At 46.3% G+C, this 23,895-nt stretch overlaps 6 protein-coding genes across 6 annotated transcripts; 4 read left to right on the top strand and 2 right to left on the bottom strand.

Annotated features, from left to right (window-relative positions):
* Positions 1–3,196: 3,196 nt before the first annotated feature.
* On the bottom strand, positions 3,197–3,619 carry LAJ45_00039 (uncharacterized protein; the record flags this gene model as incomplete). Its single annotated transcript, XM_046109642.1, has 1 exon — positions 3,197–3,619. The coding sequence occupies one exon, from the start codon at positions 3,617–3,619 to the stop codon at positions 3,197–3,199; it is 423 nt and encodes a 140-aa protein (XP_045976335.1).
* A 6,356-nt stretch (positions 3,620–9,975) lies between these two features.
* Positions 9,976–10,773, top strand: LAJ45_00038 (uncharacterized protein; the record flags this gene model as incomplete). The annotated part of the gene is made up of 2 exons (XM_046109641.1): positions 9,976–10,009; positions 10,070–10,773. The coding sequence occupies 2 exons, from the start codon at positions 9,976–9,978 to the stop codon at positions 10,771–10,773; spliced, it is 738 nt and encodes a 245-aa protein (XP_045976334.1).
* Positions 10,774–17,635: 6,862 nt separating this feature from the next.
* Positions 17,636–18,547, top strand: LAJ45_00037 (uncharacterized protein; the record flags this gene model as incomplete). Its single annotated transcript, XM_046109640.1, has 1 exon — positions 18,233–18,547. The coding sequence occupies one exon, from the start codon at positions 18,233–18,235 to the stop codon at positions 18,545–18,547; it is 315 nt and encodes a 104-aa protein (XP_045976333.1).
* Positions 18,548–19,960: 1,413 nt separating this feature from the next.
* Positions 19,961–20,419, top strand: LAJ45_00036 (uncharacterized protein; the record flags this gene model as incomplete). Its single annotated transcript, XM_046109639.1, has 1 exon — positions 19,961–20,419. The coding sequence occupies one exon, from the start codon at positions 19,961–19,963 to the stop codon at positions 20,417–20,419; it is 459 nt and encodes a 152-aa protein (XP_045976332.1).
* A 721-nt stretch (positions 20,420–21,140) lies between these two features.
* Positions 21,141–21,929, top strand: LAJ45_00035 (uncharacterized protein; the record flags this gene model as incomplete). The annotated part of the gene is made up of 4 exons (XM_046109638.1): positions 21,520–21,548; positions 21,600–21,623; positions 21,667–21,738; positions 21,812–21,929. The coding sequence occupies 4 exons, from the start codon at positions 21,520–21,522 to the stop codon at positions 21,927–21,929; spliced, it is 243 nt and encodes an 80-aa protein (XP_045976331.1).
* Positions 21,930–22,636: 707 nt separating this feature from the next.
* Positions 22,637–23,228, bottom strand: LAJ45_00034 (uncharacterized protein; the record flags this gene model as incomplete). Its single annotated transcript, XM_046109637.1, has 5 exons — positions 22,637–22,646; positions 22,717–22,775; positions 22,855–22,984; positions 23,049–23,070; positions 23,156–23,228. The coding sequence occupies 5 exons, from the start codon at positions 23,226–23,228 to the stop codon at positions 22,637–22,639; spliced, it is 294 nt and encodes a 97-aa protein (XP_045976330.1).
* Between the last annotated feature and the right edge of the window lie 667 nt (positions 23,229–23,895).

Below are 23,895 nucleotides of genomic sequence, written 5' to 3'. Positions count from 1 at the left end.
GGCGCAAGGCAAAAAATGTAAGCCTCGACTTCCACTTCCTTCGATGTGCGTGGTGGTCATCTGAGGCTTGGCGCGGAGCCTCAGGATTAGGTGTGGGCCAAAAGCACCACCACAACCTCGCGAAAAGTCTTTCCATCCCGGCGGCGCTGTGGCCTTCGCATGGGAATATTCGCGAAGTCAGTAACAGCGGGTGTCAGGGGATAGGATCGGTGAAGAATAAATAAATAACATTGAAAACTTAATCGATCTCGTCAAGGGAATTTTCTGCATGTATTGTCGCAATTGTAATCTACATCTACCTACATGTAGGTAGCTCTTGTTCTAATCTCTGAACCGGCGCCTTCTTCTTAACTTTCGGGACAACATGCTGGCGAAAAGCTTGCATTGAGCTGCCGCATTCCCGAGTGGAGCCCAGTATTACTATATTCCTTCAGATTCGTTTCATGATGAAAATTGTGCTCGCGTGTATAAGATACGCGGCACTGTGGTTCGCCGCAGGCAACACCGACGACTCTAGGATGGTAATAACGACGGAAGCAAAACCGTCAGAATATCAGATGGAATAAAAATCGACCCTCAAAAATGACACAGGCGACTAAATCTAACCATCCCTTTAAAGAAAACACATTTTCAAGTCTCCCCCACACCCCAAAAGCTGGGGGGTTCAGATTCACAAACTATCACTCGCATGAGTGATAATCCCTGATCCAAACAACTACACCATCTCACTCCCCATCACCACAACCAAGAAGAATTTCGCAATTAAAGACGTGCTAAAGACATATCATGCTTCACTTAAAAATTATTTCTTTGCCATTTATCACTGTAAATACACTACTATAAAAACCACACAATGTACAAACCACATTTTTCAAAGGCCTGCCAAACCTCAAGCTAAGACACCCTTCTCACCCTCGAGGTATATCACGACATAATCGAGGGTCTTTCTTGGCGCTTAGTCGTTGAACTGGCTACATATTCTCACTTGCAGAGACTTCTCCTCGAAAAAAAAAACACACGCACGAAGAAAAGGTCTTCACTGACCCCCTTCAACCTTACCCGCTGCCGACATCGAGACCATGGATCCAGCTATTCATAGGGTCTTGTGATAGCAAGAGTAAGTCTTATCTCTTTCTCCTTTCGAAATCAAAAACTTAACTGATGGAAATACCAGACGGGGACAAGCCCAAAGTCAACAAGGTCCAAATGACCTGTCCTCCTCCCCAAACAAGCGGTGGTATTGCGGTGCCGCTGCCTTGGGGTTTATCCATCGCCTGCCTTCTCCTTCCTCTCCCCGCCTTTCGTGTGTCTGTGGGTCTGTTGATTCACCGCACACACAAGCTGCGAGCGGCAGCTGGGCGGCAGTCATAGAAGACTGGGTGCTGGGGGCATGGTAAGTTTTTTTCCCCATCAATTTCACCATATATTGTCTAGAATAATCATCTAATTTCGCTGCTCTCGATCAAGTCGTAGAACATATGGCCCTTGGCCTGTATGTAAATCGTTACTTTCACCTTACTAACTTTGAAACATCTTGCTAATTGCGTTTCTCCTCAAGCTACCAATCCAATCATGGAGGCTTCGGACCTTGTGGGGCCTGTGGTAGCTGTGGGTTCTCTTAGACGGATAGGACCCTAATACAACCTTGTGTATGTTATATTTCTTTTTCCATCGATCATCGATTATCTAGGACACTTATCTAATCCTCCTGCTCTCGATCCAGTGGTGGGGCGTGTAGCCATAGGCCTGTATGTAAGTCCCTGCTTTCACCTTAGTAACTTTGGAATGTTTCACTAATTTCGTTGCCCTTCAGGTCGCTTCTCCAATTATCGGAGGCTTCGGCTCTTGCGGGACCTGCGGTGCCTGTGGCTCCTGCGGGACCACGGTAACTGCGGGTCCTGTGGGACGGACCAGGCCCCAGCACATCCTCGAGTATGTTATATTCCATTTCCGGTGCTTTTCGGTTTCGTCTATTATTTGGCTGACCTTACTCTTCTTAGCCAGAATGGGGGTATATTTTGGCTCTCAAATGTATGTAAGTACATGTAACTCCTATCCTTGATTAATCATTTGGATTCTTTGACTAACCTTTCTACTCTGATTAGGTGCCGGGGCCTGGCAATCCCCGCTCACATAGTGGGCTGGGCTCCGCTCTGGCGCCATTGGCCTCTGCCCTCCCACGTTTTACCCCTCATTCCGTGCCTTTAGGCCGAGGGGTAAGCAGTTGACTGTGGGTACGTTGAATGTAAGTTGCTCTTCTCTCCTATCACTTTTAATACTTAGCTAACCTTCCGGCTCTCAAACAGGCCTTAGGCAGGCTTTCCAGTCACTGGTGAGCCGGGCCTCCGTCCATACGCCAGCGAGGGACGGTGGCACAACCCCCTCACATTCCGTGGTTGAGGAAACGCCATTATGCGACGCATAGACTGTGGGGTGGAGTGAGCGGGGGGCAGGGGTGCGGGTAGGGGGGCAAAAAGTAGGTACCTCTCCGGTATCTCCGTTCAACCTCCGCTAACCCACATATCTCAAATAGCAACAAAGACCCCCAAAAAGGTCCAAGCCACAAAGGCCATAAACATTGGCAATACCTGCCGGTGTGCCTCGGCTATCCTCTAAGAGAGACCAGTGTTGTCTATCCGGCACACCTACGGGTGTGGCGGTCAAGCGAAGGTTAGTTAGTAGTATATTTCTATTTTAACGTCACAACTTACTAAATGTTTGCCAGGGCATATCCGCCCGGTAGGGATGGCAGGTGAAGACAACGAGGACTCTCCTCGCGAGCGAGGGGGGCGCCTCGTTTGTCCTTGCATCCTGTAAAAAGGAGCTTTGGGCCGAGGACTTGTCCTCGAGCTCGTTGGGGCACTTAAAGCTGCTGCTGGTATGTTTCCATCTCCCATCCTTGTATCAGCAGGATTATCATTGACGCTCTATCACTTAGCAGGTGTTCCCTCAAGGACCACGGGCAGCCACACCAGCTCCCAAAGCTACCAGGGTATGTGCTTACAATTATCCTATCCCATGATCATTGTCATTTAAAAAAGAGAGGGGAAAAGAAAACTCACCAGTATATAATCACTGACAATCAGCTAGGTCGACCATCTCGTATTGGGCCTGTCAGATAGGCACCGGGGCCTCACAGTGGTGCGTACAAAATTGGGCCTGAAAGGCCCTCTCCGTCGTTGTTAATGTACTTCGCTCACACGGATATAGACCCTTTTGTAATCGGGCCGAGACGTATCGGCCCGATGAAACATATGCCTAGTGCTTCCTCCTTGCCGACCACGTCGTCTCCTTTCTCCTGAGCCAGGGAAGGGGTTGGCTTTAGCGTGGTGCCTGCCTTCGGTCGCGACGAGTGGGTTGCCCGACATCGACTCGGGGGCTGACACCGCGCCCTCCTGGCAGGCGCCGGCCCGCGCGCCATACCTGGTACTTCGGGCCCGCCGGCCCCACCGTTTCTTTCTCCGGGACCCGTGGAGCTGTCGGCTTCAGGGTGGTGTCCGCTATCGGTTGCGACCACTCGATTGCTGCGCATCGGGTCGGGGCTGACACCGGGCCCCCTGGCAAGCCCGGCTTGTGCACCTTGTCTGGTGCTTCGGGCTCGCCGACCGCTCGCAAACATGGACGACTAAGAGGTATCGGGCAGTGCCCGATATCTCTTCCATCCCCTCGAACCGCCGGCTGAGGAGCGGCTGATGCTTCACCGTCGTCGACCCTGCGGGCCTTTCCCGGTGATCATTTATGGTCCGGTTCGCGCCCGCATTTCCTCTCGCCCATCGGGCCTCCCTCCTTCCTCCTCTCTCAACCTCCCCACACCTGGCTCGAGAGCCCTCTCCATCATCATAATGGTGGATATCAAGCTCCGCCGCCAGCTATCAGACTTTGAGCGTGAGCTCAATACATCAATCCGGACCCTGCGCAAAGCCCACAACGGGAACAATAACCGTCTGCGCGGGCCCCACATGGCGCCGACGCCATCCTTCTCTGTGGGTGCGCCGGCAAGCCCTCGAAGGCTTAATGTGGCAGACTTGCTTGCCTGGCTTCGGAGGGGATTCGGTGCCCGTGATCGGGTGTGTGGGGGGTGTGATGGTTGGGGGTGCCTTTGCCCGCTACAGCGGGCAAAGATGAAATAAAATCTTTGTGTTTTTGCTCTTGGTTTTTCTGTTGTGACTTCCGCGTGATTTGTGATTTCTGTCGATGTGTTGTGCACTGACGTCCGAGAGCGATCCCTACATGTCATATGTCTTTTCCCGCTCTTAGCCCACCTCCTTGAGTTTTACCGCCTCGTAATGCATGTATTTCATGGCCCAATAAGGTCTTCAAACCCATTTGGCAATGCATTCGATTGAGAACGTGTTTAAATAGTGTTATTGTAGCAGTCCTCGTTATAAATAATAATCTATTGCAATTGCTTGAACCTTTTCCTATCGAAAATATAATCCTGATCTTCCGTTATGAATTATTATTTCCAGAGTGCCGCAAGATGAATATTTCTGAAAAGGAATTTGGTATTATCAGGCCTCTTTTTTTTTCCTCTTTTTTTTTGTTGTTATTAGTTCACCAATTGTATCGGGCCTCTGTCCGCACCGCCCAGCAGAAGAACAAGTGCAAGACAAGACCCCTAAATACCATATAAGCTCTCGATAAATTAACCATAAAGCTACACATACACACGCACCACAAAACTAGACTCAATGATTGCCACAAGTGCAATCACAATCCCAACCTCGCCCCAGTATTCAAAACCACCTCAGCCCGCTAAAATCTAACACATCTCCCCGTCTAGCCCCGTCCCGTCTCCGTCATTCGCCCCAGCCAAGAATTCAGGGCATGCCCTAAGCCCGGTAAAAACACTCACCTTGGCTCAAACTTTGTAATTGCATTAATAGAACAGCATCGTACTCTCCTCGGCGCCCTCTCTGCCTTCCCTTCACATATATATTTACTAGGGAATATACTTGCATCGATCGAGGGGACTACATGTTTCATCCCAGCAGCAAATGTCTCCCTGATTGCGGTAGGCTTGCGGCATGCGGTGAAACATGTGCTCTACTGGAGCTGATGGTTTGGTTGTGGACGGTCTTGCTCTCTTCCGAGTTTTTTTCCACCGTTTCTAAGGTATGATCTTTGGTTCATTGCTGATATTGGGCAGTTTTGGTATGAACCTAGGTGTTGATGTGTTTTATCTCCTCGCATACTTCATTGTCGTCTACATGTCCTCTTCTGCTTTCTCTTCATCCGCACAGCAGACAAGCTTCAGATTCTACTATTTCTTTATTCCCTTTTAGCCTGATCTTCTGGTGTTGTGTCAAGTGAAGACAATGGGTGGTTCTGAAGCGACATTTTAGGTTCCATTATTCTGACATGGCCGGAGGAGGGGTGTTCTTGTTATATTCTTTCCGGTTCTAGCAGTCTTGAGTACGCCTTTTATAAATTATACAGATTCTCGAATATTCGCTAATATTGTACAGTAAGAATAATAATACAAGCCCGAACCACAAGCATATTACATCCAAAGCGGAACAATTTACGCATTAAACCAACTCCATCAAAGTACATGTATATAACCAGTACTTGGCTGCAACTTCCCATGGCAAACACTGTGTTGTCTTTTTGTTCATAATTGAACTTGATCTTTGTTTCGTTTCTGCATCTTTGTCGTCACCTTTCATCTTTTGTTCGCGCTCCGTTATCTTCTCCCCCGATCTTCCTTCCATCTCTTTCATTCGATCCTCCCGCCCGCTACTTTCTTTCTCTTCAGATCTTGTCGGAAATTGGAACTGGAATTGTTTGACAACAAAACTCACGATTACAACGAACGTGATCACAATAACAGAGCACTTCCATTTATGCCTTTCGACGGAAACAAACGCCTTTGAAAAGACTGAACTTGTACCTTTATTATAACATTCTTCTTCAATCATAACAAAGAACACATATCAATCTTCCGAAATGCCTCTCTCCCAGTTCTGTTGTAGGGTTATAGGTACATGAATTGCCTAATCATAGCGGATCACTCGTCCATAGCTTATCACTCAGGCTTGGCAGATTGCTATATACCACATACATATACATGTATCTCCGTCATACCATGTGTTCTTATTCGAATTAGATTGAAATAGCCAGATAATATATGTAGTTATGAAAGAAATGCTGATTATAATCCGTGGCTATTTGAAATATGATTTATTGATATTATGATCCAATATTCGTATTTATACCTGGGAGCCTGATCAGAGACTCCTCTGGAAACCTATCAGCTTGTAAAAACAAAACAAAAAAACAAGAGAACCCAGGAAAAGACCGAGTTCGAATGTCGAATTTTCTTCTATAAACTCCCACGGTTTCAATAACGATACCCACTAGGTTTCCACACTCGTGCCCGACATAGATCAGAAGAGAATCAATGGATTTTAATTCTAAGAAGGCACCGGCTCATTGTGCCCAGAAGAAGAGAAAAGTGGAAGGAAACTTAAACTTTGTCACGTTTTCTTATTTTTTCCTCGGTCTCATCTGTCCCTTTTCCTCTTCTCCATTCTTCTCCCATTCTTTTCTTTATAGACAAACAGCGTTCTCCTTTATATATCGGGGGTCCCGAGTCCTGACGGGTGGTGGTAGCCCGAGTTTAAGAAACGAAACTAAATCTCTTCTATATGAACAGTGAGCCAGGGCAGCAGTGGGCGTTGGAGTGGAAGGTGGTAATGGTATGCGAGAATTCCACAGCTCGATTTAGTACTAACGCTTATCAAATATACTGTACTGGTTTCCACTAGTTGCTGGTGTCGGCCCAAAGTCGGGAGGGACAGCACCCCAGGATCAGAAGAAAAAAATTGATATTGCCCCGGTTGGGATTCGAACCCAAGATCTCCTCACAGCTCTAAACCTACGTGCTGAGTTTTTGGTGTGTTAACCACTACACTACCAGGGCATGCCTTTTTCCGTGCTATAATTATGTTTGAACCCATATCCTCGAGCCCCCTTAGTAGGATTGGGCACTGTGTACGCAGAAGTGCTGTCTGCCGCAGTATTATACATCCCTTCTTACTAACTGGAGTCATTTCATGATTGCATGGCCATCTCAATTTATACTAATTTATACAATCAATTCGAACCAGGTTGAGAAATGAAATAAATCCTTACGTTTCTCTTTTCCCTGCTGCTCTGCCCTGGGACCTTCTTGACTTTGGAAGTACTTTCCCGGGCGGAGTAAAGAGAACAATCATTTTGTTGAAGGGCTGTTCCGGCATATATATTCTAGTACACCCTTAACATTGTATGTCGGGAGCCTGGATGCAGGACTAATCATTACCCGCCATTTGCGAAATTTCTTTTCGTGCTGACCTTTTATATATTAGGAAATTCTATATTAGGAAATTTGTGAAAGGTACCATAAGCCTCTCCTTTATGACCTGCGCATTCCCAGAATAATATATGTAAGCTGTAACAGAGTGCTCAGATTTCTAGTATTGTTTTGCATGGTACTCTTTCTTTACTCGATAAGTGCGAGGGGTAGGTTGTACTCCCGAAGCTTGTGTTGGATAATGTGGTCTACTCGAAAGATCTATAAAGAATTAGTAAAAGTATATTTAAGACCTTTTATATAAGTTTCCCCTCTATAATAGGTATATTCTAACTCTCTCGAAGGATAGACCTTTCCGTAGTAGTCTTGTAGTAGTGTAACGTGTATTGCATCAGGGTCCATATAGAAAATATATTCGTCGTACGCGGAGAAGCGTGGTTCTATTTCCCCCAAATATTAATTATTAAAGCTGTGGCGAACTAAGAATCTTGTAGCTCACAAAATAGCCCTCCACAACGGCCACAAATTCAGCACAAGATCTTAAGTTATAAATAATCCCCCACTCTTTATCGCCTTTGAAAGGATCACTATGGCAGCACCCCACCAGTACTTTCTTTTGGTGGGCTTGAATTGTGAAATCTATGATATTCAATGCATATATCATAAATTGCGGGGAGATGGGGGGTTGGTCCTTCTTAAGTCAAAGAACCTGTTGGTAGGGAAGAGATGTATCCAATGGCTGAGGTAGCCGGAGGCTGGTAACTCTATCAGAGACCCCCCGAAGAAGGTTAGGAGGGAATGTACGTATCTAGTTTTAGAGAATTACCTCTCAGGAAGATTATATTAGTAGTTAGGTAACGTATGTATACTTATTAAACTTTGGTGGAGAAATGCGAAGGAAATATCGATCATTACGACAGTGCGAAGATCTAAAGAATAACACCCCCCCCCCCGGGCCCCACCGTATGCTAAAGGCCATAGCCGCTCCAAGAGCTCTTAAAAAGACTCACCCGCCTATTAGTAATACTGTTATCATAATAATGCCTTAACCACGCACCTTTTCTTCGAATATCTATATGTAGAAAGAAAAACGAGTATGTAGCGGCTAACTTACTCTTTCCATTGGGGATTTCAATCTCCGGCTCCCACCAGGGGCCGGGTAGAGGATCATGCGGAGGATATGGTAATCTGATTGTCGTGGATGCCGGGCTCCCGGTATCCGATCTTAAACTTGTGGAGAAACCGTTATGAGCATTCGGGAGGTAAATCCCATAATGAGCCTCCTCAACTAAAAGACTGATGTAACATGATTTTCCCTAGTGAGATAATTCCCTTATATTTCTGCCGGGAACTCTATCTCCACAACAACAGTCAGTTTTCGTTTCGGCCTCTTAGAAATATTGGCTAATCCAGCCTCCCAATTCTCAATCAAAACTCTGATGACCTACCTGCTCGAATCCAGGGTGGGATATTAAAGATTGAAAGATATATTTAGTGATTATAACTTTGAATGCTCGAGCTCTTCTCTCAAAGTTTGTTCTCTATCCCTCAAGTAAGTGTCAGCGATACATATATTGTACATTGTAATTAAATTTAAACCCGAAGAATAAATTTTCATACGGTGACTTGAGGACATACGAGACGTCCTCGATGGAAATGAGGTTGGTCTTCATTAGTCTCAGATTATCATGACGGTGGGAATCGACTCCTCTTGCGGCTTTATGCCGGGAATGCACACGGGTGGTTCCTACTTTCTTTCTCACTCTCTTTCTCTTTTTTTCTTATTCCGAGGAATAAATAGTGCATTCGTCTATTTTATCAATCATAGTAAAGGTCTTGATCAAACGACGGTACTCGGGACACCAAAATTAGTGAGAATAAAGGTCATTATGGTTCTTGTTCGCACGTCCCAAGGTAGTGTGTTCTGGATGCCGGTATTGCTTTCAGATTCACTTGACGTTGTGTCGCATCGGATCATAAGTGACAAGTAGCGGTGGCGGGCGCAGTACTAACGAAACATTGGGTCTGTTAATTGTACGTTGGTTTGAACCTGAACAACTTTCTAGTCAACAGCAAGGTCACCACCTCTTTAGGGTCCTATCTCTCGCAACAACCCTCTCCTCACTCTTTCAATAAAACCCCTCTCTAGAAAAACACCCACTCCCTATCCGCTGTGTCCACAAGCGAGCCTTTCCTGTTTAAAGAGACACCAGTCGTGTAGCTCTCTCTACAACATTGTAGAGTGTCTGTCGACGTTGTCTCACTAAAAGCCCACTACCGACCCTCCTTCTCCCTCTCAACTCTTCTCACATCTTCCTGTCTCAACTAGTCTTCCAAACACTCCACAACCCTTCTTAATTTTCACCTCTAACTCACCCACACCTACTCTTTCCGGGCCACAGACCATATCGTACGTTGAAGTGCCACTACATACCCAGAGTTTATAAGAAAACACAAACAATTTACCATCCTTTCCCACACCATCGGAAGTCGCCCTCCCCTTTCCGCTCACGGACTTTGCCTTGAGATTACTCCAACAGCTTTTATTCACAGGCTTTTACCACGAAGCTTGTCACCAAGGCGCCCGCAAGGATACCCCACCCCGCGGGTACCGACATCTAGGCGTGCTCAAAAAAACAAAATCTAGAAATCCAGAGGTCTCTCAGTTGACAGGTAAAATGAACCGTAAACGTCGTCACGCCGGCAAAGGAGGTACGCATCGAATTTTCTACCACTCAGTCGCAGTCAATTTTTAACATTTTTTTCGATTAGCAACCCAGCCAAAGAAGAAGGCACGGCGGGGAAATATCATTTTAGTTGACCCCAGTGGTCCGCCTTCCTCTAGCGCTCAAACGGGCAGAACTGTCTCTGCTTCCATCAACACTCCCGCTCTCCCCATCACCCCTGCCGGCCATGCCGCTCCTGATGTCCCGGCAGGTTTGTCCGCTGAACAGCACGCATGGCTTGAATCTAATATCAACCTGGAGGGAAGCACCGCACCTTCATTTGTGTTAGTCATGCTCAGATTCAGACAACGGTTTCACATTCCGATTACCTTCGGTGGCGTCTGCAACAAATATTACTCCATGGTGTTTATGAACTGCGTAAATGAAACGCCAAGGCATCAGCGACCGGTCCCCACTGATAACTATCACTACCTTCGACTCCAGTACTTTGTGGCCTTTGAAGACCATGTTACAGTTCCTGGGGATGATGAGATGGAACAATCATACGTACGGGACGGATTTCCAAGCCCAGGTGAAGCGTGCTTCAATAAACCACCAACGAGAAGAATGCATCCGATTCACCCAAAGTACACATGCATCACACAAGTATTATGGGAAAACCGCTACACATGGAAGCAAATAATGTGGCTCTTTGGCGTCCAGGAGGATGAAGCGACGTTCAAAACTAATGACCGAATCTGGAATATTAACCGTCCGGGATTCTTGGAAAGATGGGCCAAGATTACATGATAGTCCTTTTATATGTTGTGCTGGACTGGCAGGAAAGTTATCATCGGTGCTGCACACAACTTTTTATATTTCGCTCGTTTTATAGTTACTACCTTCGTTTAGTTTAAGTCTCTCTTTATGAATAACTTCACGTATAACCGCTTTTAAAGTAGTGCACTTCCTACCTGTTCAACGTATATCAAATCCATCTATTTCGCATCGTTAACCTAGTAATGGACTTGATGGAGAGGTCCGTGGGATATGCTATTACTGCTTGACTTTTCTGTAAGTCTATATCTACTCAATGAATATGGAAGTGGAAAGTTGGTATACGTACATTCGCGCTACTTTAGCGGACAACTAAGAAACAATCTAGGGACGATATTAGGATGGCATACATGAACTTAGATGGCACTGGTATAGGTATATTAAGGCTACCTTGGTAGCTCCTCTCCTCTGAGGGTGGTCAGTGATCGCCCTGTTTCCCGGTCGTTTGGCAGATATTTGAAGAAATCGTTAGAAAACGTGGACTTTGTCAGTCGTACGATTCATAATAATGGGAGTCTATGGTTGTGTCATTTTAAGTTGGGAGTGATTTCCGGGCTGAAAGAAGTTGTCCGGTTTGACCGACAAGGTTGAGGCGAGGTTATAAGTGAGTGATGATGGTACTTCCTCACGTAAGCAAAGAGTGCCGCTAAAATCCAATGAATAGGTTGGAAAACTGTGAGGTGTAACGGCACCAAAGATATGTCCACGTGCAGGTCTTGGTATTGGGTAGTAGTTCGGCCTGGATTGCCCCACCTAGACAGTTTTTGCAGGCAGTGGATGTACTTGTATACACGTCAACAGCATGTTTCAGATCATAAAGTACATGTAATACGAGACATGAGTTCCACGATGTTAGTGAAAAAGATTAGATACATACTAGCACACACAGGTCAAGTCAAATTACTTTCACAATTGCGGGTATGATGTGCCCTCCCTTAAGAAAGTCAGTGTACAACTCACCCTGCAAAACTTCAAAAAAAGAAATTGCACTCTGCGCTTAAACCTTTTGTGGATGGGCTCATATATTTGCTTTTTAGAGTAAAACACGATTTGGTCTGAACAAATTCCAAATAGCAGTCATGTTTATAGGGAATCCTGTACTAAACACGAAATGTAAGTATAGTACAGCAAAATAGTTCATCGTGGCTTCCACCTAAACGGTACTTATCAGCTGTTCAGATACTTCAAACTCATACATTCATCCACCTATTCGAGGCATTCTCGACATTTTTCTTATTCTCATTCAATTACCATTTCAATCCTGTTCTAACTCAGTTATCAATATCAAATATAATTAAATTTAAAAACTTTTCTCTTATATTATTAACAGTTGATGAGAGCATTCGTTTTATATCCATCCAACGCCCGTCCATCTGGTTCTCAAGAACAATTGCAAAACCCGCTGCCTCAGGACATATAGTTATAGGTTCTAGCGACAATCAATCCTAATTTGGCAGAAATTGTATATGTATAGCCCCGCTTGTGGTCTGGTAGGAGATGTTTTTAATATGTTATTGAGCTGTTTCTTCCAGCTACCATAACTGCGTACACACTGGTCCAGCTATTACCGGGTATTAGGTTAGATACGTCGATAACTTGCCGCTTATATAGGTTTCTACGTACGCGGCAAAGGTAAACGTGATATTTCCACACCCCCCCCCCCCCCCCTCTCCTTTCCCGCTACCATTCCAGACTCAACCTAGGTACCGCGTCGAAGAGTTCCGCGTAATCCCATGAGACCCTTGCAAGAGGCTCTTTGATCATTCAGAACCGGAAGCTTAATATTTGGGACTCGGGATATTTTTCTAGTTCATCTCCCGAGAGACCTCAGAGAAAAAAGTCTACCTCCTCCCGAATTCAAAAAACCTTATATCCAGGGGCCGGTATTAAAATCCCCCCACCTCCCACTCGGCCTCTTACTGGGCATGTACAACCACATCCTTGTGGATACACGGCCTATACATCAACACTCCGCATATCATCCATCCGTGATGGTACAAGTTCCGAGCACGTATCCTAGAACCGGCTGGAGAGCCTGAAGGTACAGGGACCATACGTTTCCTCTTTGTCCCGTATATAAACCTCTTCCGTCGTCGTTCCCTCTTTGTTCTGCTCTTGCTTTCTGCGTTCTTCATCATATATCCCTCTTTTATCCTTATCCTTACCTCAACGGAGGTTAACCGGGAACTTTGCTCGCCTTACAACGTGTCTGAGAGAAGGAGCTCTGCCACCCACCATTCCTCCCCACGACCTTTCGGAATTTGGATTTCTTGTATTTCCATCCAGAAACAAAGGTCTTTTCTAGCCATTATTTTGAATGGCTATCCTTCGTTTTAATTTCATGGGAATACCTTGAATCTGAGCATATTCATGGGCTTTCCTGACAGAAAACAACATTGACTAAGGTCAGTCTATCGTTTGACATACTTCTAGAAGTCGGTATACATATATATGCGTAGCTGACATTTGGCTTGGTGGTAAAGCATTCTGCTGGGTCCTTGGCCAGCGAGATTTCTCACTGCCTGCCTTGGGGCACGATTTAGAAGATATATTTGTGAGCTTCTCTCAAAATTCACTCAAGTTACTTCGTCGTTGCTGATTTACCATGGTTCTAGTTTCTAAATCCGAAAGGGGAGAGTATGTTTCATCAATCTGGCTATCATTAATGGGTCCTTATTTTGCTGGTATTCGTATAGTGTATCTGAAAAAAAATGCCGTCCCTTTAAGCTATGGAGGACGTTCTGTCAGTTCTCTCTGACCGGCCCAAATCAAAGGTGGCTAGACTAACAGTTTATTCTCCAGAGAATCCCACCAACGCATCAACACTGGTTTGAAGAGGTTTATCAATATACACGCTTTCCTGACTGTTTTCTTTGGAAACTGCAAGTGTAAAGTATACCCCGCTATATTTATATCTTGGTACATTGCCTGACACCCTAAGCAGCTTGGAGCTAGAATAGTACTTTGGCTACTCCACTGTCATTACCACCCAGATATGGACCAATAACTACCCGTCGCCATATCCTCAGAGTCTAAGAAGCCCTGTAGAGGTTTCGGTTCAGGCAAGGCATTCCCCGGAGCCTACCCCTGATCCATAGAAATCTTTCGCAGATGCTGGACTGTATTTTCTCGCCTCCCCCTCTTCTTTTCAGTCCATGCGCACTGGACAAATATCATACCAAGAAGGAGACGATTTTGATACATAGCTGGATGATCCGGGGCTCCATCACCAACATCTGAGTGGCATCTATCGAGGCCCCTCCCTCTCTCTTCATCCTGGTGGTGTGGCGTTCTCCGCTGGTTTACTCTTACACGAGCGATACAACATAATCGAACAACTCTCTTCCCCCCGCCCTCCGGGCAAGGAAAAGAAGCCCCATGGGCCGAACCCCGCATTAGATATCTCAATCGAGGCTAATAGGGCTGAAGGAAATGGACATATTCTCCTCAATGATTCTTTAAGAAGTATGACCACCATTCCCCCCCGAGGTTATTCCCGATTCACCAAATCGATTTTCCACCGGACTTAGGGCTTTCAGCTAACATACTTCTAGATGCAGACAAGTAACCCCTCAGACTTTAGGCATAGGTGATCTATTCACCCTTAGGTATCCTCCTGTGAGGTTACTGCATCGTTATTTTACCAATCGGTACTCTGAATACCGACTCATCCTCGTCCCTGATCCCTTGTCGTTGTGGGTGTCAAACGTCTGGCACATCATTCGCCAACCGACGCCCCCAAACTCATTGGCCAATCGACGTCCCCAAACTTGATTGGAGGTCTGTCCTAGCTTGCTGAGCTGCCGTGCGGGGTGCCCCACCACCGCTATATGATATTTAGCGAGGCACATAGTGACCGTCCTTTCTCTGCTTGCCCTGATTTGCCGGGTTGCGGAGCAAGATTTGATGTTCGTTTCTTTCCCGCTTTCCTTGAACATTCCCTAGCCGAGGGCAAGTATTGGGGGCTATTTTCTCTGTTTTTGTTGGCGTCTTATTTTGTCCATTCTGTTTTTCTGTAAAGTGGTAGCGCTGCTTCACTGCCAGATGATATCGATATGTGTGATACCAAAGTGCACCCTTTCAGACATTTTTCTTCTTTTGCGGTGGGGGCTTGCAGAGAACATATCTAGAAGTTCTGTGCTAGGGCATCAATGCTATCCCCAAACCATTTCTTGATTGGCTGTTTACGTCGGAAGCAATCTAGTACTCTGCATTTCTTCGCGTGATCTGTGCCTTTTCATGCGTAATTAGAAAAACACTCCTTTGTATTAGTTTCTTACGACTTGACATCTGTGACAATCACTCTGATCTGCGTGTGAACGTGTGCTTGCTAAGCCTGGCCTTTATCTCCTTTCATGATCTTATGGAATATTTTGACTTACTATATTAGAGCTCGGTCCCGATCTGCGTGACGAATTAATCAATCCGGTGCTAACTCCATGCTTACCTCTATCGTGGAACAAACAACCGTATACGGCTCCATAGGAAAGTGGAGGAAACATGTGACTTTCTTGTAGTAATCATGGAAGATATCAAGGATGTGTTTTGTTTCGATGAAGCAGAGGAGACGAAAAAATATTTGATGGGGAAGGAGCAGAAAGAAGACATGTAAGGAACTGAACGCACGTAACTTCCGAACTGTATGATCCCTTTAATCCTTCTAAAGAGGGACGTGTCATCCTTGGCGGAATATACCCCAACCAGATTTCACTCTCTTCAGGGTAGCCACATCTTCCCGCCTTGCTAATTTCTTGGCAAGGAATCCCGCCAGGGGTATCAAGACTTGTTCGTTCACCAGATTGAATTGTGGATTAAAGTGAGGAAATACCTCTCTCCATATAATCAATACAGCCAGTATGTACAGTTCTAATGAAAGGGGAAAGGAGTTCTATACCACGGTTTCCGATGGGAAGTGACTCGGATACCATTCGGAAAAGGTCTGAAACGCTGAACCCAGGTACCATTGAGTGTGAATTGTCGTTTCCAACCAAAAGCCTCCCAGCTGTCCTATCAGTCAAAACATGCAAAGAAACGTATATGAACAATTTTCAGCCTGTTGAACTCTGCCCAGAATGTGCGAGGATAAACTGGAATCTCTTTTCCTAGCTAGACTCATATCACTTGGATGTCGTACGTACTGGACATAGGCTTTAGTATTATCATCCCGTACTAAACGTTGAAAAAACGGTGGAAGACTTTGATTATACGTTCGTTTGGGGTTATGCTTCAGGATAAAGAGGTCTACGCGATTTCTATCACTAAAAAAGAAAGCTTGCGATACATACTCTAAACGTTGAAGGGTGTCTACCCTTTATAGAAAGCCCTGAACCAAGCTTTTGCTGTAACTCGTTGTAGTGATAGTCCTCAGAATCTGTATATTTAACTTCTCATGGTATACCTACTCTAGTTAAAATTTCAACACTAGCTTTTTCTTGCGACCTCCGAGACCACCAGTCGCAAGGACATGTACATGAAATCATATAAGCCATGCAGAAGTGGTCCTTACATCTGCTCTTAGGATTTGTCGTCCCGGGTATAAACAATTTCTTCAAGTATCATTCATTAGCTCTCTTTCGTGCCATAAGGGGGAGACTATATTTACTAGGATAACAAAATGATAATCCGAGAAAACCGTTGAACGCTGGGTCATGGATTATCACTCGACGGAATTATTACGATAAAAATGAAAGTTCACTGGAATAGAACGCGCCAGGAAAGAGGTTTTCCTTGGAAGGGAAACCACCATCTACGTAAACCAGTCTATTTACCCGAAGAGTACCCCTGACCTCCTCTCGTCCCCTTGGCCAACCGGGAAATCGACCGAGGAACAACTTCAATTCTCAATGCCGTGTGGCCATTAGTTATAACGTACGTTATTGGTATTATACGACTTTTTTGCATGCAGCCGGTCCCTGTTATTGTGTGTCTTCATGCATGATATATGCACGTAACACCTGGACCGTTACCTCAGTTCCTATTCTGGTCTTGACGTCATTCCGTCGCTAAAGATAATTTTGATTCCCAGATTCTCCCATTTGTGCGTCCTATCGTTACCGCAAAAATATAATCGCCTATAAATAATATTCTCAAGTCGTAGAGCCCGCCTAGGCCCCTCACTTGGGGAAACACATCCCGCCCGCGGGGGACGCGGGTAGCTTGACCAACCAGACGCATCTTCTCCTCGCTGCATTAAATGTGATTGAACACATGCTCCGAAAAATCGCTGTGAATGGAATATTTCCTACAGGCTTAATTTTAACTATATCCAGTGAGTATACCCTCACAATATCAAACCTCGCTCTTGGCATATCACGAGTGATATCCCGTGATGCCCTCGACTGGTCGGTGATCACGTCCACACCAGCGCCATGCATTCTATGCGTGAACGATGAGTCTACGTATGTCATTAGGAACGCAGAAGTTCAACCAGTCTTATCCATCCGCTACAACTACCACTCCCCTCCCTCCCTTACTCTTCCCTCACTCCGTGTTCCTCACCACTGACATGCCTCCCTGCATGTACACCCCCGAAAGCACCATATTTTGTCCCACATCAACTCCAGGTGTGAAAATAGGGTATGAAGACGCTTCCTACGCCCCTTATGGGATGTACAGGAATGAAAGTTACTGTTTCGAGTCAGTCCCTGCCCACAAAACACAGAATTCTCACACGTATGACTCCCCCCCTCCCCTTCCCCTCACTCTCACCCGCCCAGGGAAATCAGTGAGCACTCCAACCTAACTGACCAACTGCTACTATAGACCTCCGTGGCCCAGCTCAGTCTATCTTCAGGATACATATGCCGCTCATTCGCCCGGTGTGTTGCTGGGCCATATGGTAGAGAAGATTCTTCCTGCACCGAAAGTCAGCGGCGGACTGCCCCGTCCGGCCACTGCAACCAAGAGGTTTAATGAACCCCTTTTGGACTTGCCCCCAGGGTACGCGCAATGGGCTCCATACACCATCATCCCAAGGTCGAATGAGCCTCGCATCTACTCACCCGAAGATCCGAAATATTGGATTCCCGAAGGGCAAGGTAGTGGTCCTGATGGACACATACATCTGGACGCTAGCACCCATACGACTTTCACAGCAAAGTCGAACGAGCCCCCCATCTACTTACCTAACTATCACCAGTCTTGGGTTCCCGAAGGCCAAGGGAAGGACAGTCCTGATAGCCGCAGGCATCTCGACCCCAGCACCTATAAACATGTCGCTTCGAAATTGAACGAGCCCAGCATTTACTCGTCCGGATACCCCCAATTTTACGTTCCCCAAATGAAAGGCAATGACAGCCCGGATAGACGCATTCATCTCGACGCCAGCGCCCACGAACGCAACCCTGATGTCTTTCACTATGTCCAGCCCTCGCCTAACCGTCTCCGGGATCCTCGGGGCCGCATGTTGCTCGACCACCTCCACGCTGCCGCTATGCGGACTGAAGAGAAGGAGGCTGCAACCAGATACCTCCCTATCTCTCCATTGACCCCGATATTCCCCAAGGATATCCCAAGTCTAGCATCTTCTGCCAAGGTTAATACTAATGTCGAGCCCAGAGCGGCCTTCGATCTCAGAGTAGATACGACAATTGACTCGAGGATCGTTGAGAGATTGAGCCGGCTCCTGGTGCCGAACTGTCCGCCGGAGTCGATGCTTGCGTGGGAGATACAGCGGCGGTGGAGGCGTGAGGTAGAGTCGGAGTTGACGATGCCAGAGATGATGCACCCAAGGCCCCGCCGGTGGTAGGTTTTATGACTGGTTTGGTTATGGGACATATCCATCCAGTATGTGAACCGGCTATGATGGTTATGCTCCCATCGTGGAGGGGTATTGGAAGGTGATCTGTTCGGTATTTGGAATGATCTTCCTCTATCATGAAAGTTTCGGGCTTTTATATGCTTTCAAGTGGTTGAGTTATGGCTTCTTTTTTTTTTTTTTTTTAGCTGCATATAGGTTTCATAAATGGGCATATGAGTAGCGGAAATGTCAACTATATACACCTGTATTAGCATCTTCTAGCTGATTCGGTGTTGGGAGAGTCGAACGACTGCGTGGGGTATATTCTTGTCTGATAGAAGTCATCCAAAGAATATAACCTGTTTCCCTGCCACCACGGAAAGTCCCCATGGATCGGATTGTGTTTGTCCATAATTCCGCAGTGGATAATACAAGATATAAAATCGGTTGTTGAGCAGCTGGCACGTAGAGTTGTAGTGGTAGGTGGGGGGTGATTGAGTACGGTCCGGCTAGTTCAGCTTGATTAGCATGGGATGCAATATTTGATCCCGGGAAAGAGAGGAAACAGAAAACAGCACCATCTTTAGCAAGGGAATTTAGTTACAGTTAGAACCACTAATCAAAGCTGTTATGTTGCAATTGTTTCGGTGAATTTCATAAACTTTCAGTCATCCCATACCTTACATAAACAAACCCTAACTTCGAGAAACCTGCGCTTTATCAAAATGTCTCATTTTATTAAGGTCTTACTTGATATATATAATCTATTAACATATTCAATTATAGGTTGTCGGCAATTTGAAAAGCTGCATGAATGTTCACGGTCACAAGTGTAAACTTTAGCTTCACAGGACATCACTCGAATGCCAAGACCCACGAAAATAAGTCCCTAAATTGTTTCTTCTCTCCATGTATACGCAGTAGAAATTGTGAAGATTATTATTAATGCTACGTATTATGTGCACTACATATGAGAGCACACGTAGTACATGAAAATTTCCCCACTTCACCCTGCCTCTCGGGACTCTCCTTCTCTTCATTCTCTTCTCTTCTCTTCTTCTCCTCTCCTTCTTCTCCTTCTTCTCCTCTCCGCTATCGTCCTGAGAAATATCGATAATTACCTGCTCCTTAAACTTCAATTTCTAAATTGTTCTGCGCCCTATCGCCGAGAGACAGCAAAAGCGGTAAGAATCCCAAGTTTACATGACTTCTTGCGCTCGGGTTAATTATTAACGTTAATTCTCCTTGTTGTGAAAAGATCTCGTTGACCTTCACCAATCCTAATACCATCGTCTTCATCACTTATTTGTCTACCTTATCAAGTAAGATAAAATGAGAAGAAACGTGTAAGTACTCCAAGATCCGTTGTGCATGACTTCTCGATGCTGATATTCGAGCAGGAGGATAGTCCCCACGTACGCCATGGCTAATGGATTTGATTACCTTGGTGGGGGGTATGACACCTCATCACTTAAAATTCTTGAACCCGGACTCTCACTGACCGCTACCAGATATGTTTTCTCGACCGCTGAGCCAGCTGGCTCCGTGCACTCTTTCACTTCGGACGCTACTCATGGCTCCAATTGTGAAGAATTGTTTGAGGACGATCTTCCACCAATGGCTGTTATCAGCCGTCTCTATGATGTGCTCGAAGAGCTCATGATGGTCATGAGAGCTCGCGGTAAGGCTGACTCGCAAAAGGAGGCTAAGCATACTCATGAATCTCCTCTTGCTAAGAACTTGACTCTGTTCGGGGAGATCACACCTTCCGCGAAGGCTGCTGAGGAGCGTTCGGGAATGGAAGGTTCCGTCCCTCAAAAGCTCAGTGTTGGATTTGAATTCGGGCAGAAAAAGCCGGTTACTTTCACCGCTGAGAAGTAGTCGGCGGATATGTTTTCTTGTATCTGTTCCTTGTTGGAAATGGTTTCAATTAGGATGTCATCATATTTGATATTTCCTGGGAGGCGTTTTTGTTTTCATTGAAAGCTCTCTGATCATAATCAAGCTTTGTAGATTTGTCAATCTAAAGCTACGACTTGAGGATATACAGGAGCTCTTGGCATAGACAGAATATGTCTGTGTTTAATATATTTTCTTGCTAGCCAGATTGCAGTGACTCGGAATGATTACTTTCATTCTCTTGCTTCTATTTCGGAGTATCAGAGGTGTTCCACAAGGAAGAAATCATGATGTTGAACGCTGCCGATGTTCCATATCTTCAGTAATAAGCTCGGTGGATATACTACATACATGTAGTACGCACTCATATTATTGATTTGCAAAGTGATTAGACGAGGTTGGAAGGTGACTGACTACCCGTGTCTTACGGCACGTGCATTATAAAGAAATCGCGACGTCCTGTTTGCTGGGGATCGCATGTGATTATGCGGATATGCTACCAGCATTTGAAGGAAGGGTTCGAAAATCCCCTGTAACCCTAACCCATGAGATATCCGTTATCTGTCTGCAACTGTGTACCACAGCACAGTGTCTAAGGTATTTACAAGTACCTGTCTATCTCCACTCCTCATGGGGCACCAATGCTTTCCGACCCTTCCTACCTCCTCATCTCATTCGGATTCCGGGCAGATATCGAATCGAAATGTGCTTGGGTAACTTTCAAAACGGAGACTTCTATCATGCAGCTCAGAGCACTCAGTGATTTTCCCTAGCTCGAGGCACCTCACTTCTCTCACGGGCCTTAATTCAGATAAACCCGCATCGACTCAGCTACAACACCGTCCAATGCCAGCTAAACAGCAACTTTGAGCTTTTGCACCCTTCTGATCACTCGGAGGCCCCCCGCTCTGGCTGTCATCCCGAATAGAGGAGATCTACACTGCCCCCACAAGCGAGAACCAGTGAAGGCTGCCAACTGTTCGTCCTTTGGTAAACTGGAACAGAAGCGCCATGCAGCAGAAACACACCTGATGATAAGAGCTCTCGCACTGGATAAGTATCAATTTTTTTTTATCGGACCCATGATAATCAGGGAAGATAGCCCTCTTTCGTAGCTCTCCCGCAGTCCGTGCACTGATACTCTACTGACACCAATACCTAGGTTCCATGTAGTACCAGGATTCCCGTAAATACGGTTACTGGTTCGGAGATACTCGGTCTTTGCATAGGGAGATTCGCTGTCTATGTTGGAGACTTCGGGACGCCGGGTTGAGGTGTCCATTGAGAAATAATTGCTTCGGGTGGGTAGAGTACATGTTCCTAATGTCGAGTTGTTGCTCCGAGATGTGGTTATTATACTGACCTGTCAAGTAGGGAACTACGTACGCTCGTTCGCCATGCGCACCGGAGCCTTCTTTCGCATGACCAGCACACGTTCTCTCACGAGCCTACAGACTCTCATTTCACAAGCCAACCTGAAACTCACCTCTAGTCTCAATTATCGTCATTACCGATCCCCGCACTTTCACGAGATCGGACGAAATTGGTCCCTGCACTTGTTGTCCCCCCTACATGAGACATCGTTTAAGGTACTCCATTCTCCCCCTTCCTTCTCTCTCTCTCTTTTTTCTTCACCCATTGGTGGTGGTTCCCCGCAGAGAGCTCAGGTACACATACACACGACAAAACTCTCACTAGCAGTCTTGGCAACTGTCTGTTGAGCCTCATGTCGACGGTACGTCATGGGTGCAACGCAACTAGACGTGGGCTTGTTCGTGTCATCTGATGTAGAAATTTTTTTTCCTCTCCCCTCCTGCGGGGTTGCAATGGAGAGTGGGTAGAATTGCTTTCGCGCCTTTTTTTTTTCTTGGGTCAATGATTTGACTAATATTGATTGTGTGTGGAGTGTATAGCTGAAGGTAGACACAGTTTTACAAAGGATAAATACGCCATATAGAGTGAGTTGAAATGGTGGGGGAGATGATAATAATAATAATAGTGTAATGATGAGGTGAGAATGATAATGCGCTGAGAAGAGTATAAAAAATCCCAACCGACCGACCGCCTGCTCCAAGAACAAAAGGAAGATGGAGAGAGCCAAAAAAACAAGAACCGAACCCGAACGCCTGAGCCCAAAAAGAAAGAAAAGCGCCAATCAAAGAAACCCAACCCGCCCAAGATGAGGATCCTGGTGAAGATCTACATAGTTCTATGTAGGGCCGGAGTTAGCACTAACAACGCTACCGAGCTCTCGCGGGAAAAATAAAAACCGGGCCTACCTCGAATCAACTCCGTTGAGGGTCAAAGTCAAAATATGAAAACATCCCCTCTGGTGCGTCTGGTATATCCGGCGTTGGCAGTCTGCTTATTCGCGGAGCCGGAGGAGGAGTGGGACCGCAGTAGGTATTTGTGGGTACGGGGTTGAGGAATAATGTTATTGAGAGCTGCTTCTGTGAGGTTCGTGGGTGGTAGAATAACATCCTCGAGGGAGGTGGAGGTGCTGTGAGACTTTGCGACATTGCTACTACGGGCTCTAAGTGTATCTCTCTGTGCTAGTGTTAGTTTTCCTGAAGCTACACAGACAGAGATAGGAGGGGCACATATAGCATACCTATCTATATACGTTCTACTTGCTGCCGAAGGAAGAAAGGAAAAAGAGAAACCACGAACGGAGGAGGAGGATTTCGGATTATGAGCTGAGGAGAGGTGGGGGTGTACAGTCTTTCGAAGGGAGGAACCGCCGAAGCTTTAAATGCTCCCAGAAAACACCCCGGTTTCCGGTCGTATCCATTATCCATGCGTGGTTACCACCACTCACTTCCACTCCCTCCGGGGCTGTCTATCTACCTACCACTCACTCACTACCTCATCCGCCTCCGCCGTCCGTCGTATCGAGGGGAAGGGGGGGGGGGGGGGGATAAGTTGACGTAAACGAAGAAGCAGAGGTGTGTGATTCCTAAGCGAAAACCAATTTATGGTTGTGTAGCCCCTCCCTCATCCCTACCTTACATTTACCTCCCCTGTCTCTGCCTGCCTGCCTGCCTGCCTAGAGCAAGTAAGTACCTGCTTGTCTACCTGCCTGCCTACTGCCTGCCTGCCTGCCTTCCCACCTCCCCGGCTGCCACCCCTGCCTCGGAAACCCGTGGGGTCGGCAACGCGTTCGCGTCGTAAGACTACAAGAGAGCCGCATTAAGGTTATCTCGCAGCCAGCCATACATATCCACCATACGATGAATTTGTAAGACTTCCAGAACGATCCAGGAAGGAAGCCCAGGTCAGTTCCTGGAGTTCCGTGTCCGCGCGCAGTGATTGGTTGGGAAAAGGGCAACGCAACCTACCAACCAACGTAACCGTGCAACGCAACCAAACCAATCCTGAGCGCTCGGGGTGAGGTGCCTGACGAATCAATCGAAGCGGAGTGGCCGTGTCGCTCGGTCGGTCGGCGCTCGGAGGCTTGC

This window comes from Morchella importuna (genome assembly GCF_003444635.1).
Source record: "Morchella importuna strain M04M26 chromosome Unknown Morimp01GS001, whole genome shotgun sequence".
Taxonomy (NCBI): domain Eukaryota; kingdom Fungi; phylum Ascomycota; class Pezizomycetes; order Pezizales; family Morchellaceae; genus Morchella; species Morchella importuna.
The sequence above is the reverse complement of the archived record's forward strand: the minus strand, read 5'-3'. Positions and strand labels throughout refer to the sequence as shown.